Here is a 15,290-nt window from a genome sequence, read left to right as displayed (position 1 = left end):
AGATTCTTGAGAGGGTAGTTGTAAAACAGCTAACTGATCACCTGCAGAGGAATGGTCTATTTGAAGAGTTTCAGTCAGGTTTTAGAATTCATCATAGTACAGAAACAGCATTAGTGAAGGTTACAAATGATCTTCTTATGGCTTCGGATAGTGGACTTATCTCTGTGCTTGTTCTGTTGGACCTCAGTGCTGCTTTTGATACTGTTGATCATAAAATTTTATTACAGAGATTAGAGCATGTCATAGGTATTAAGAGCACTGCGCTGCGGTGGTTTGAATCATATTTGTCTAATAGATTACAGTTTGTTCATGTAAATGGGGAATCTTCTTCACAGACTGAAGTTAATTATGGAGTTCCACAAGGTTCTGTGCTAGGACCAATTTTGTTCACTTTGTACATGCTTCCCTTGGGCAGTATTATTAGACGGTATTGCTTAAATTTTCATTGTTACGCAGATGATACCCAGCTTTATCTATCCATGAAGCCAGAGGATACACACCAATTAGCTAAACTGCAGGATTGTCTTATAGACATAAAGACATGGATGACCTCTAATTTCCTGCTTTCAAACTCAGATAAAACTGAAGTTATTGTACTTGGCCCCACAAATCTTAGAAGCATGGTGTCTAACCAGATCGTTACTCTGGATGGCATTTCCCTGATCTCTAGTAATACTGTGAGAAATCTTGGAGTCATTTTTGATCAGGATATGTCATTCAAAGCGCATATTAAACAAATATGTAGGACTGCCTTTTTGCATTTACACAATATCTCTAAAATCAGAAAGGTCTTGTCTCAGAGTGATGCTGAAAAACTAATTCATGCATTTATTTCCTCTAGGCTGGACTATTGTAATTCATTATTATCAGGTTGTCCTAAAAGTTCCCTAAAAAGCCTTCAGTTGGTTCAGAATGCTGCAGCTAGAGTACTGACGGGGACTAGCAGGAGAGAGCATATCTCACCCGTGTTGGCCTCTCTTCATTGGCTTCCTGTTAATTCTAGAATAGAATTTAAAATTCTTCTTCTTACTTATAAGGTTTTGAATAATCAGGTCCCATCTTATCTTAGGGACCTCGTAGTACCATATTACCCCATTAGAGCGCTTCGCTCTCAGACTGCGGGCTTACTTGTGGTTCCTAGGGTTTGTAAGAGTAGAATGGGAGGCAGAGCCTTCAGCTTTCAGGCTCCTCTCCTGTGGAACCAGCTCCCAATTCAGATCAGGGAGACAGATACCCTCTCTACTTTTAAGATTAGGCTTAAAACTTTCCTTTTCGCTAAGGCTTATAGTTAGGGCTGGATCGGGTGACCCTGGACCATCCCTTGGTTATGTTGCTTTAGACGTAGACTATGGGGGGGTTCCCATGATGCACTGTTTCTTTCTCTTTTTGCTCCGTATGCATCACTCTGCATTTAATCATTAATGATCGATCTCTGCCCCCCTTCTCGGCATGTCTTTTTCCTGGTTCTTTCCCTCAGCCCCAACCAGTCTCAGCAGAAGACTGCCCCTACCTGAGCCTGGTTCTGCTGGAGGTTTCTTCCTGTTAAAAGGGAGTTTTTCCTTCCCACTGTGGCCAAGTGCTTGCTCATAGGGGGTCGTTTTGACCGTTGGGGTTTTTCATAATTATTGTATGGCCTTGCCTTACAATGTGGAGCGCCTTGGGGCAACTGTTTGTTGTGATTTGGCGCTATATAAGAAAAAAGTTGATTGATTGATTGATATATATATATATATATATATATATATATATATATATATACGAGGTCTCTTAGATAATAAACCGACCCTTTTATTTTTTTTTTAACTATATGGATTTGAATGACATGTGATTACACCAATCATGCTTGAACCCTCGTGCACATGCGTGAGTTTTTTCACGCGTGTCGGTGACGTCATTTCCCTGTGGGCAGGCCTTGAGTGAGATGTGGTCCCGCCCTCTCGGCTGAATTCCTTTGTTTCACACGCTGCTCGAGACGGCGCGCGTTGCTTTATCAAAATTTTTTCTGGACCTGTGAGGAATATCCGAGTGGACACTATTCGAGAAATTAAGATGGTTTTCTGTGAAAAGTTTAACGGCTGATGAGAGATTATGGGGTGTTTCTGTCGGTGTAAGGACTTCCCACGGAGCGGGACGTCCTGCAGCGCTTCCAGGCGCTGTCGTCGGCCTGTTTCGAGCTTAAAACATCCTAATTTAAGGCTTAATTCACCCAGGACATCGTGAGAGAACAGAGAAGATTCAGAAGAGGCCGGCATGGGGAATTTATGCGGACATTCCACTGTTTAAGGACATTTTTTTAATGAAAGACGTACGCGCAAATTCGCCGAGTCGTTTCCGTGACGACTCGGCAAATCTGTGTGCGCCGCGACAGGAAAAACACCTCCGTGTTGAAAACCATTTGTAGAATGCAGGCGGCTTTTAATGGCTTTCAACAAGTGAGTAACTGAGAAATTGTTTAACAGCTTGGGCATGTTCCAACTTGCCCGTTAAGATTTCCAACGGAGGTGTTTTTCCTGCCGCGACCCCCCGCGGTCGGGTCCAGCCCGACATGCGACTCTGCCCGCATGTTCTTTCATTACAAAATGACCGTTAACAATGGAATGTCCGAATAAACTCCTCATGCCGACTTCTTCTGAAAGTTCTCTGTTCTCTGACGACTTACAGAACCTGAAATGTGGAAGTTTTCAACTTGAAACGGCGAGACGCTGCCGCCTCGAAGCGCAGATCGCCATCAGGCGCCGTGGACCGTCCTTAAAGCGACACTACCAGACCAAAATCTCTCATCAGCCGTTAAAATTTTTACCGAAAACCAGCTGAATTTATTGAATGGTGTCCACTCAGTTGTGCCTTACAGTTTTGAAAAAATTTTTATCAAACAAAGCAACAGTCTCTGAGCCATTCCTAAACAATGAAAAAAATCGACGAGCGGGTGGACGACTCCTCACTCAAAGACTGCCCACAGGCGAATGACGTAACCGACAGGCATGAAAAAACTCTCGCATGCCCACGAGGGTTCAAGCATGTCTGATGTAATCACACGTGATTCAAATCCATATGGTTTTTGAAAAAATAATAAGGTCGGATACTTTTCTAATAGACCTCGTATATATGTATATATGTATGTATATATATATATATATATATATATATATACACACACACATACATATTAGAGAGAGAGAGAGAATTAGGTTTTGTACCATTTTTAATGCTTTTATGATGCATTAAATGTGGCTAAAACATTTGCACAATATTGTGTATGTATGTGTGCGTATATATACACTCAACAAAAATATAAATGCAACACTTTTGGTTTTGCTCCCATTTTGTATGAGATGAACTCAAAGATCTAAAACTTTTTCCACATACACAATATCACCATTTCCCTCAAATATTGTTCACAAACCAGTCTAAATCTGTGATAGTGAGCACTTCTTTGCTGAGATAATCCATCCCACCTCACAGGTGTGCCATACCAAGATGCTGATTAGATACCATAATTAGTGCACAGGTGTGCCTTAGACTGTCCACAATAAAAGGCCACTCTGAAAGGTGCAGTTTTGTTTTATTGGGGGGGATACCAGTCAGTATCTGGTGTGACCACCATTTGCCTCATGCAGTGCAACACATCTCCTTCGCATAGAGTTGATCAGGTTGTCAATTGTGGCCTGTGGAATGTTGGTCCACTCCTCTTCAATGGCTGTACGAAGTTGCTGGATATTGGCAGGAACTGGTACACGCTGTCGTATACGTCGGTCCAGAGCATCCCAAACATGCTCAATGGGTGACATGTCTGGTGAGTATGCAAGAACTGGGACATTTTCAGCTTCCAAAAATTGTGTACAGATCCTTGCAACATGGGGCCGTGCATTATCCTGCTGCAACATGAGGTGATGTTCTTGGATGTATGGCACAACAATGGGTCTCAGGATCTCGTCACTGTATCTCTCTACATTCAAAATGCCATCAATAACCTGTGTTCTTCGTCCATAACAGACCCCTGCCCATACCATAACCCCACCACCACCATGGGCCACTTGATCCACAACATTGACATCAGAAAACCGCTCACCCACACGACGCCACACATGCTGTCTGCCATCTGCCCTGGACAGTGTGAACCGGGATTCATCCGTGAAGAGAACACCTCTCCAACGTGCCAATGCCAGCGAATGTGAGCATTTGCCCACTCAAGTCGGTTACGACGACAAACTGGAGTCAGGTCGAGACCCCTATGAGGACGACGAGCATGCAGATGAGCTTCCCTGAGACGGTTTCTGACAGTTTGTGCAGAAATTCTTTGGTTATGCAAACCGATTGTTTCAGCAGCTGTCTGAGTGGCTGGTCTCAGACCACCTCACTTGGAGGTGAACATGCACGTGGTCTGTGGTTGTGAGGCTGGTTGGATGTACTGCCAAATTCTCTGAAACGCCTTTGGAGATGGCTTATGGTAGAGAAATGAACATTCAATACACGAGCAACAGCTCTGGTTGACATTCCTGCTGTCAGCATGCCAATTGCACGCTCTCTCAAATCTTGCGACATCTGTGGCATTGTGCTGTGTGATAAAACTGCACCTTTCAGAGTGGCCTTTTATTGTGGGCAGTCTAAGGCACACCTGTGCACTAATTATGGTGTCTAATCAACATCTTGATATGGCACACCTGTGAGGTGGGATGGATTATCTCAGCAAAGGAGAAGTGCTCACTATCACAGATTTAGACTGGTTTGTGAACAATATTTGAGGGAAATGGTGATATTGTGTATGTGGAAAAAGTTTTAGATCTTTGAGTTCATCTCATACAAAGTGGGAGCAAAACCAAAAGTGTTGCGTTTATATTTTTGTTGAGTGTATGTGTGTGTGTGTATATATATATATATATATATATATATATATATATATATATATTCATGTTCTCCATTCTTCTGACAGCATTTCGCCACAATGAGTGTCCAGACCCAGGTGTACCAGTAAATGGGAAACGTTTTGGTGAGAGCCTCCAGCTCGGTAGCTCCATCTCATTCCTGTGTGAAGAGGGCTTCGTAAAGACTCATGGATCTCAGACCATCTCCTGCATCCTCAAAGATGGCAATGTGGTTTGGGACAATGCTGTTCCTCGCTGTGAAGGTAGGTCAAGTATGAGTTGCTGTCTATGACAATGTTCTTTAGATTTGGAATACCGCATCACAACTTGATACCCCATTTTCACTGAGTCCATGACCGAAATGAGATTGACGAACGGCCTCTGCTCACCGTCACTCACACTGACTCCCACTGTGGTTGCAGTCTAGTCACAATGGGGTCTCAGTGTTCGGAAAAAAAAAAGATCTCTCTTGGTCACCATCACTCTCCATCGCTCCTCATCAGGTGTGTCAGTCTCATCAGCCTCAATTCACTGCCAATTTGATCCTATGTGTCGTAATAGACTTCCAATTGACTCTGCATGGGGTTGCATCAGTGATTGCTGATATTAACATATTTTCCACTTGCATAATTCAGTTGCAGTGCAAGCTTGGTCTAAACACAAATAACAGATCACAGTGGAGAACAGCCAAGACTTGAGAGAGTTGACAAAATGTCATGATCTTGTAGATCTTCGTATGTCTCAATCCTGTGTAAATGTGGCATTAGTTTAACCCTGGAATAGACTTTTTCATCTTTTCCTTCAAGAAATTGTTTGGCAAATTGAATTTACTGCCTTGAGAAGTTTTACTTTTGTGTTTTCAGCATTACAGTTGTAAGTGATGTGACTTGGATTTTTTTTTTTTTTCCTTTTTGCCATGTCATAACATTACATAATGTTCAGTTGCTCCTTATAGAGCCTTGGTGGATCATCTGTTTCCATCTCACTGTGTACATCTTCTTTTGTCATTCCAAGCACCTGCATGTCCTTCCTCACAATATCTGTAAACCTCCACTTTGGCTTTCTTTTTCTCATTCCCTATGGTTACTCCATTTTTAGCATCCTTCTCCAAATAGACCCTGTTTTCCTCGTCTACACATGTCCTAATGATGTCCATCTCATCTCTTTCAATTTGTGTTCAAACTATACAATTTGCATTGTCCATTTAGTATTTTTGTTCCTTATCCTTTCCATTAATGTTATTCCCAAGGAAAGGTTCAGCATCTTCATCTCTGCCACATCAAGCTATGCCTTCTTACTTTTGTCAGCACCACCACCTCAAAGCCATGCAACATAGCTGGACTTTCTACCATCTTGAAAACTTTCACTTTCTCTCAGGCCTTCTTTCATAAATCACTCAAGATACTCTTCTCCAACCATGCCACCCTGCTTAAGCTTTCTTCTTATCACACCTATCCCCAAGTACCCAAATACCTGGAACATACCCTTCATCTTGCTCTTCTCAACTTTCATTCCCCTTCTCTCCAGAGTGAACCTTTACGTTTCCATTGTCATCTCAGTGTGTTCCCTCCTCTCACTTTAGACCACAATGTCATTGGCAAACATCAGAATCCATGGCCACTTCCATCTGATGTAGTCTGCCAACCCATCCATCACCATGGCAAACAAGAAAAGACTCAGAGCCAATCTGTCATGCAGTCCAACCTGCACCTTGAATGCATTGGTCTTGCCTACTACACTTCTCACAGCTGTTACACTGTCCTCATTTATTCTACAACACCCTCATATATTTCTCTGCCCTTTTCAGTTCCACATACAATATCACAACTCTTCTGGTACCAATGTATGACATTTTCAGTAACATTCTGGGTTATGAGACTCAATTTTGAAAGTGCAACATTTAACTACAGTCTCCTCTGAAAGTACATCCAATCATTTTGTATGCAAATTTTTACCCTTGAATTAAATCAGTTCCCTAACACTTTTGTGGACTTCACTGACACACCTGTTTGCATTTCTTTAACTCAATTGTAATCATACAAAACCATTACAAATACAAAATGTTTTGTAACCCAGAAAGAACTTACCTGGTAACGCTTCTTGTGCACACATGGTCGTGACTGATATAAGGTTTCTAATCATCTTCATGACTCACAACAGAGAAATAATTTCATTGAAACAAGCAACCCCCCCTCCCGCGTGGGACACAGCAACCTTGTATTCCTCTGCGACCATCTATCACACCCATGTGTTGGTGGTGTAATATGTTTTAGAGATGTCCTTCAGCATGATGAGCTGGCTGATTAAATCATTCCACTTCAAAGTCACTGGAACTGTATCTAATCCTCGCACTGCTCCTGTGTGTTTTGGCTGAGGATTGGCACTTTGAGCAATGCGCAGCATTGAGATTGGGGGTGATGGTGGCGGGGCGGGGGTCGATGTACTCACTTGTCTTTTGAGTAAGCGATCAAGGAAACAAATTTTTGTTCTGTTTGATGTGGATAACAGCGACATGTTTGCAACCCCAAGGACGGGTTGGGGGAGCTGCAGATAAAATTAATAATAAATGGCAATGTAGATAATTAAGAGTACTTTAACGTGCAATACTCACATACTAAGACATGGTAGCAGAGATGTTCCTGTGGACAAGTGGTTAACCTAGACAAATAGATGGGATGTGTGAGATCACCTGTGAATACATCATCAGCTGAAGAAAAACAAACAAACAAACAAACAAACCAACAAAAAACACACACACAATTGAATTGCTCTTCTTTTTTGGTCCTTCTCTCTGTGTTAGCCCCATGTGGAGGCGATCTGAAAGCTCCCACTGGGATCATCCTCTCTCCTGGCTGGCCAGAACTCTATAAGGAGGCTCTTAACTGTGAATGGATTATTGAGGCTCCCCCAGGCTACCCCATCAAGATCATCTTCGACAAGTGAGTCTTCGCTTTACCATCTGCTTCGACGTCACTGGGGTGTTACTGTGTCTGCCGTTGCTCACATATATATCTCTGGACTTTGGTTTTGCTTCAGTCCTATGCATATTACCCCCCCACCCCCCTTTTATACAGCAGTGTGTTGCTTTGGAAGTTTTGCCTTTGTCCAGTTTTCCTGTCAAGTTGGAATGTAGTAAATCTGTGACACCTCATTTGGATTAAGCTCTTCTATTTTTACCTCTGCCAAGGAGCTAATGTTTCCTGCCCAGTTTTTGTTTTGCAGAAAAACGCAGAAACCAGTTTTCATGACAGTAGTTGGGATATCGGCAGAGAAACAACATACTGACATTCTGAGCAGTTCAGGACAATAGGCTGGAACTAGGAGTTTTTAGATCACTCTTCAACATTGCCAGATAAGATTTCAAGAGGGTAGTGTTGGACTGAAAATGAGGGGAAGCAGACTTCTATCACTAGAATGTCATAGGTTCAACTCTCCTGTCAGAGAAGAAAATTACTAAAATGTCCTTGAGCAAGGGTCTTAATCCCTGAGTTGCTCCTAGTGTGCAGTTGTGCATCTTGCATGGGAGCAGATTGCATTCGCATTGTCTGTATGCAGCCAACAGTAATTCTGATGTTCCTCAGGGTTTGATGCAAACTGCAGTGGTACATGCTATCGAAAATTGAAACTTTTCAACTTTTCCTCTTTGACACAGCGAGAAGGACAAACTGGATGTTGTTTTACCTTTAATCATCGAGAACAATGGACAGTGAGAGATTAAAGCCCCTTTCACACCGGGGCTGCTCCCAGTTGCTCCCTGTTGCGTCATGACGACGCAGGAATTTCTGCGTCACGTGCACGCAGCAGGGGGCAGAGAGGAGGTGAGGATGCAGCCTGCAGGTTCTCTGCACAGAGAAGTCAGAGTGCACAGTTTGGCTGCAGCCAGACTGTGCACTCTGACTTCTCTTCTAGTTTATATTTGTTCTTGTGCTGAGCTGCAGGGCTGCACTGTGAGTTTATCTTTCCCCTCCTTTGACCGCGAGATGCGCGTGCGCACGAACGAACCATCTGTGAGCAAATGTGGAGATGTCTGGAGCAGTGGTGGGCACAGATAACCAAAAAATTAACTTTGATAACAGATAATCAGATAACTGAAAAGTTATCTGAGATAAAGATAAAACAATAAACCACCCAAAAATGTATCGGAAGTTACAGATAACCGATAACAGATAAATTCCAATATTATCTCTGGCACATTCACAACTATTAGTAAAACAAATTTAATAGCTTCTAATAATATTAAAAATAACAACAGACCCAAACAATAAGACCACACTTTTTTCTTTCAATAGTCTGCCCCTGCTAGAAGCTCTTGTTTACTACAGCGCTCCAAGCACAGAGGCACCCCGAGACCCAAACAATGAGACCACACTTTTTTCTTTCAACATTCGGCCTCTGCTGGAAGCTCTTGTTTATTACAGCCCTCCCAACACAGAGGCACCCTGAGAGCAGCCATAAAGCCAACTCTCTATCAATGACAAAGCTCCGGTCATGCGGAGGTTTTGAAAAATAAAGTCATATTGAGTTATGGTGTTGATTTATAAATAACATTAATACCGATAGAATAACTCCATTAATGTCAATTCTGTCATTTGTACAAAGTTAAAATATAACATATATATTTTAATGTTGAATAATGCACTAATTCTGACATTTTGTAACAGAGACAGATCACAAAGGATTCTGGGTAAACGTGCCTCTGCTAAACACTGATTGGTTCAGTCCTTCATTATGTAAACCAACACGTTAATGTGACGTCTGTCATGTGTTGGTGTTTAAATGTGCTTTTGTAAAATATTCCATTTTTTTATTGGTAAAAATAGGCATTTTTACGGAGCCCTGGAAGTGTCATCGCAAATTTTTTTGCATGTGGAGAGAATGTGTGCATGTTTGCGCACATTCTCTTTACAACATTCATTTGATGTTGTAAAATGTACTTTACAGTGTGCGAGATGATTTTTCATGCAGGAATTTTTTTGGACCAAGTTTCAGGTTAATCATGCATCCTGCATTGTGTAGTGTTCATGGAGTATCAAGCTGCGGTCAACATCTGATGACCACCTCCTGATCGGCGCTCGTATGGTCGAATGAGAATCAAACCTGTTTGATATATTATTGTGGTCGGCCGTCGTGAGGTTATCCTGCTGCTGAAAGCTACAAGCAGCATCCAACCGCTCGCACTGTGCCTGTGCAAACACTGCAGAGGTGTCTTGTAATAATGTTATTATTATTATTATATTATTTTTGCAGTTGTTTTGTTTTTAAACTTCATTTGTAAAAAAAAAAAAAAAGCCATTTGCAAAGCAAAAAAGTTGATTTGACAATCATCTGACATAACCGGGGTCAAAATAAATAGAACACTGCCATCTACTGGTTCCCAGACACTGCCATGAACACTACTGGACAGTAGATGCTAGATGGCAGTAGAGGCTTTCAAAACAAATTCTAGATAATCCCTGTCTGCTCACATTTAAAATGCATGGAATTTAACAAACGCAATTAAAAAAATCAACCGTCTATAAATGCAGAGAATATATTCAAGAGAGTTTTAGGCACTAGAGTTTAATGCTGTTGTCCCGTGGAGCCTGACAGAGTGTCCTGCAATGCATTGTCCGTCTGTGACGTACTGAGATTACATCATCCTACCCAAAATGCAGAGCATCTACTCACAAAACCTTAAAAATTAGCACAGTACTTTAAAACTAAAACATATATCTGATATTTTACTTTATGAAACTTTAGACATGACCAGTAATTTTAAATAACTTGTCCAAAATTAGTTTGTTTAAAATTTGAACCACAAGTTATAAAAATGTATGTATGTATGTATGTATTGCCAGCATATTGGTATGCTGTTAAAGGAATTTTTTTTTTCTTTTTTTTTCCTTTTGGGGCTGTTTTACCTTTGTTTACAGAGGATTGATATGCTTTTTATACAAGCAGTTCTCTTCTGTTTGCAAAGGTTATAACTATGCGTCTGTTACAAAACTTTGAACAGGTGTGTACTGAACTAATTTTAAAAATGCTTGTCACTGTTCAGCTTTATTTATCGGTTTAAAAGTTATCGGACAAAAATTAATTGGAAGATAATTGGTCTGATAATGGTTTTTAAAGTCATCTAAAAAGATAATCTGATACTGAAAACATTATCTTTGATAATTATGTTATCGGATTATCGGAAGTGTGCCCACCACTGGTCTGGAGTTGTACTTGATGTTGACATGTCCTGTCTCTGGCAATCAGTCTGTGAGCAGGACTTGTCCCTTTGTTTGAATTGTGATGGAGAGAGTTTGAGGGGAGAGCAAAGCTTGCAGCCAGACAGTTTTTTTTTTCTTTAATTGTTCACATGTGCGCACGTGAATGACCATCCGTGATGGACTAGAGATGTCCGGACTTTTTACTGGATGTCTCTGGCAATCAGTCTGTGAGCAGGACTTTTATGGATTTTATATATACACATTTGTGAGAGAAGGAGTTGCTTCACAGTGCCTCTCTTCACCAGACAGCTCCACACAGAGAGGAGCAGCAGCTGCAATCAGCATTTTTTTTTTCCTGTGGTCTTTTTTTTAAGCATGTAGTTTTTTACTGCATTGTGTACATGGTATAAAAACAATGCTGTGTGATTTATACTGCAGGAACAATGGAACACAGCAGGAATCATAAATTGGCATCAGTAGCATTGTCTTGTGTGTGTGTGTGTGTGTGTGCTTCCAGTCACGCGACTTAATTCTGCGTTGAGCAGAGGATGCAAAAAAAAAAAAAAAAAAAAAGAATTAACATTTTAATTTTGTGTTTGTGCCCCTCGCGCTGTTGTGGCACTGAGCTGCATCATCTCGGCACGAGGTTGCTTCCACGTGCATCGTCATAACAACTCACACACAACCGGGAGCAACTGGGAGCAGCCCCTGTGTGAAAGGGCTTAAGTGCAGAGACACCCCGGTTTTATATCAGATAAACAGCAACCCCCGACCTCCTACCCGATGCCTTAAGCAGATAATACAAAAGAAGACAAAACATGAGTCAACAATGAAATATCAATAAAAAATGGCAATACAGTGTTCACAAGACATTAAAGACACTAACCGAGCAAGGTGAAGTCAAAACAGACCATGCTTTAATATAGAAAGACCATAAGTATAACAGTGATCAGATCAGAATAGCCTTTATTCGCCAAGTATCTATACAAGAATGCAAGGAATTTGATACCAGTTTGAACTGCACTCTCTCTGTGCAAGTATGTATAAATATCACTAAACACTAAATAATTCACGTAAAATGTGCAAATTTGCAACTAAATGTGCAAATAAAAAGAAGAATACGCACAAAAGAGAATCAGACAAACAGACTGAAGTTGTACATGAGATATATGAACTTGTGAGTTTTATGTCAGGTTGTATCAATGAAATCTAGCCCCCAAACAACAGGCAGGAGTCCGAGATAGAGGATCATGCATACAGGAATGCAAAGCCACACAACCCATGCCCCCTGGACTCCTTCTCATAACACTCATAAGGGGTACATGACATCCCCCAACAAATCAAACTCATCACATGCAAAGTACTAGTTGAGTTAAACACAGTTTTTAGAAAGGAATAGTTTGGACCAGCACGATCCTTAACTTATCACGTTACAGGGTAACTATGTCACATGTCATAGAATCCAATAGATGTAGACTTTGTTTGACTTTGCTTTGGAGACCAGCATTCAACACTGTCAACACTATTCCATTATTAATCCTATTAGTGCAACCAATAATTTGCATCACTTTTTACCAAAATTGGAGCAACTTTAACTTTTGACCCCTGTACAAAATGACACTGACCATTGTCCACCATTCTTGCTGTTTTATCCAGTAACTCCATAGAATTCAGTCACAGATAGTCCACTATATCCTATACCTTTTTGATCTTTATGATCAGGCACATAATGTGGAATATTTTCCAGATGATTGGAACATCTTTGGCCACTTGATTAAAAAGTCAAGTGGCCAATCGTTTTTAAAAAAGGAGTGTCTGAGGAGTATTTCTGCCTATTTGAGCTTTATCACCATTGCATGATTGTTTACTTATCTGCTGCACTATTTGAACTTCATTTCAATGTTTCAGGTTCCGCACAGAGGTCAACTATGACGTCCTCGAGGTGCGTGACGGACGATTTCCCTCATCCCCTCTGATTGGCAGTTACCAGGGCACCCAGGTCCCCCAGTTCCTCATCAGTACCTCCAACTTCCTTTATCTCCTCTTCTCAACTGACAAGAGCCACTCTGACATTGGCTTCCGCATACGCTATGAAAGTGAGACTTTACACCTTTGAAGCTTGATGAAAAATTCAATCTACTCTCACATATGCATAGCAGGGTAAATGAGTCATTTATTTCTGCTAAAGTGCCTGCAGTGAAAATCAGGTTCACAAACTCATTGTTTACTCATTCACTCATTGTTGTTTGAAGTAGAGGGAGTTGACTCTGCCAGCCTCTCAATTTCAGCATGAAGCCAATGTTATAGGAACACCTATAATTACAAAGTAAATGGGGTGAGATTTTTCTTACAAACATCATTTACTGCTGTGACACGTATTACTGTTGCCCAGAATTACACTCGCTAGTCCTGCACAAAATGTTCCAATAAATTCTGTCTTTCAGAAAATCCTCTCTTAATTTCTAATTTTGTGGTTTACTACTGTATAGTGATTTATTAGGGCAGTCTCCTATCGGTGATTTTTGATACAGAGTTGTTTACTTTTTGGGGGTTTAAACAACAGAGAGGTCGGGTACCAAACTGGAGTCTGTAAAGACAGTTGCAAATGATCATGCAATATTAAAATGATTGGAAAACACACTTTTTCATACTTTATATCCTGTTTTTCTTAGGTTTTTTTTTTTGTGTTCCTGCAACTTATGCTCTGGTGCAACTTATATACCAAAAAATATTGCATGGAAATAGAATCCAGTTTTCATATTGATTATCATTAAAGCTGCACATTTCATATATCTATCTGTCTGTCTGTCTGTCTGTCTATGAATGCTGATTTTTCATTCAGAAGCTTATAAAAACAAACACATTTCTGGATTTCTCCAGAATCTTCAATGTTCATTTATGAGGCAGTCAAGTTCATGTTTTAAAACCTTTGACCGGTGAAAATATGACATTGTGAATACAAATGTAAATTTAAAAACTATTTCTTAAAGCACTTATCTGGAACTTAGGCTCATATTCTGTCTGACTGAACACATATTGTTTTTGACAATATGAAATTTTTTGAGTGTGTGTTAGTGTTTTGTAGCCAATGCGTGCATAGACCAATGGTCTCAACTGTACGTGAGACTATAAAGAGAGGACATTCTTGTATTTTATGCAAGTGGGATTCTCTGAAAATACACCCAACTTTTTTTTTTTTTCCATTGCAAGAAGTCTAAAGTCAAATGTTTGAAAATGGACAGTAAGCCTCTTTTGTCTCCCTCCTTTGTAGCGCTGCAGTTACAGTCGGACCACTGTGTTGATCCTGGTATACCTGTCAATGGACTGCGTCATGGCAATGACTTCTACGTGGGTGCTCTGGTGACATTTAGCTGTGATGCAGGTTACACACTTAGCGACGATGAGCCTTTAGAATGTGAACCCAATTTTCAGTGGAGTCGCCCCCTGCCAAGTTGCGATGGTATGTTCCAGAATCTTAAACTGACCGATAAAGATGTCACAAATGGGATTAAGACTAACATTGCTGTTGTTTAGTTACAGATGGAGAAATTAAATTTTGGTGCTTAACGCCACATTGCATCACACTTAAATAGCTACAAATAATGGTGTGAAAAAGTACTTTTATTCTATTTTGTGTGTGTTTCACATAAAATAGATTCAGATATTCAAGCAAGAGTTAATGTGAAACAAACACAAGTTGAGTGTAGTGTGCAGGAGTGGAACACAGAAGGGGTTTCATACATGGAAAAAAAAAAAAAAAAAAAAAATCAGATCTACACTCATGTCTCCAATATGTCTTTTGGCAAAGTATAGTAGAAATGGCAGGTCTTCTTGTGAAGAAAATCTTTCTCTATGATACACATCTATGAAGCTGTATAAATAGGGACGCAACAGACTACCACAAAGTGACAACCACAGACGCCTGTAACTCCTTCAGAGGTGTCCACATGTCTTAATGGCTTTCTGTGCTCATTTCCTTTTAGCACAGTCACTGACATTTCAGCACCTATCTACTCCAGAGTAACTGTAGAATGCAATGCTGTTTGTATTTCCTAATGGTTGATATGAGTTCCACCACATATTTATTGACTTGGAAACTTTAATATTTCCATTCTGTTTCTTGTCAAAAGAAAACTAGTTGACATTTTAATTAATTAAACCAGGCTACTCCCATTAAGTTTGAGATCTTGTCTGCAAGGGAGACCTGGACAGTTACAGTTTCCATTTCACCTAA

General features: G+C 40.6%; 1 protein-coding gene across 1 annotated transcript in view; it reads left to right on the top strand.

The window, feature by feature from the left end:
* Positions 1 to 15,290, top strand: part of csmd2 (CUB and Sushi multiple domains 2) — a 662,931-nt gene that overhangs the window by 374,954 nt on the left and 272,687 nt on the right. Inside the window, exons 16-19 of the mRNA XM_034160153.1 lie at positions 4,931 to 5,125; positions 7,663 to 7,801; positions 12,965 to 13,152; positions 14,328 to 14,516. Of these exons, the coding sequence (XP_034016044.1) occupies positions 4,931 to 5,125; positions 7,663 to 7,801; positions 12,965 to 13,152; positions 14,328 to 14,516 (711 nt within the window). The remainder of the gene's footprint in view (positions 1 to 4,930; positions 5,126 to 7,662; positions 7,802 to 12,964; positions 13,153 to 14,327; positions 14,517 to 15,290) is intronic.

The sequence above is a fragment of the Thalassophryne amazonica genome, chromosome 20 (genome assembly GCF_902500255.1).
Source record: "Thalassophryne amazonica chromosome 20, fThaAma1.1, whole genome shotgun sequence".
In the NCBI taxonomy this organism is placed as follows: Eukaryota; Metazoa; Chordata; class Actinopteri; order Batrachoidiformes; family Batrachoididae; genus Thalassophryne; species Thalassophryne amazonica.
Note: the sequence above shows the minus strand (reverse complement) of the source record. Positions and strands in the feature narration are given on the sequence as shown.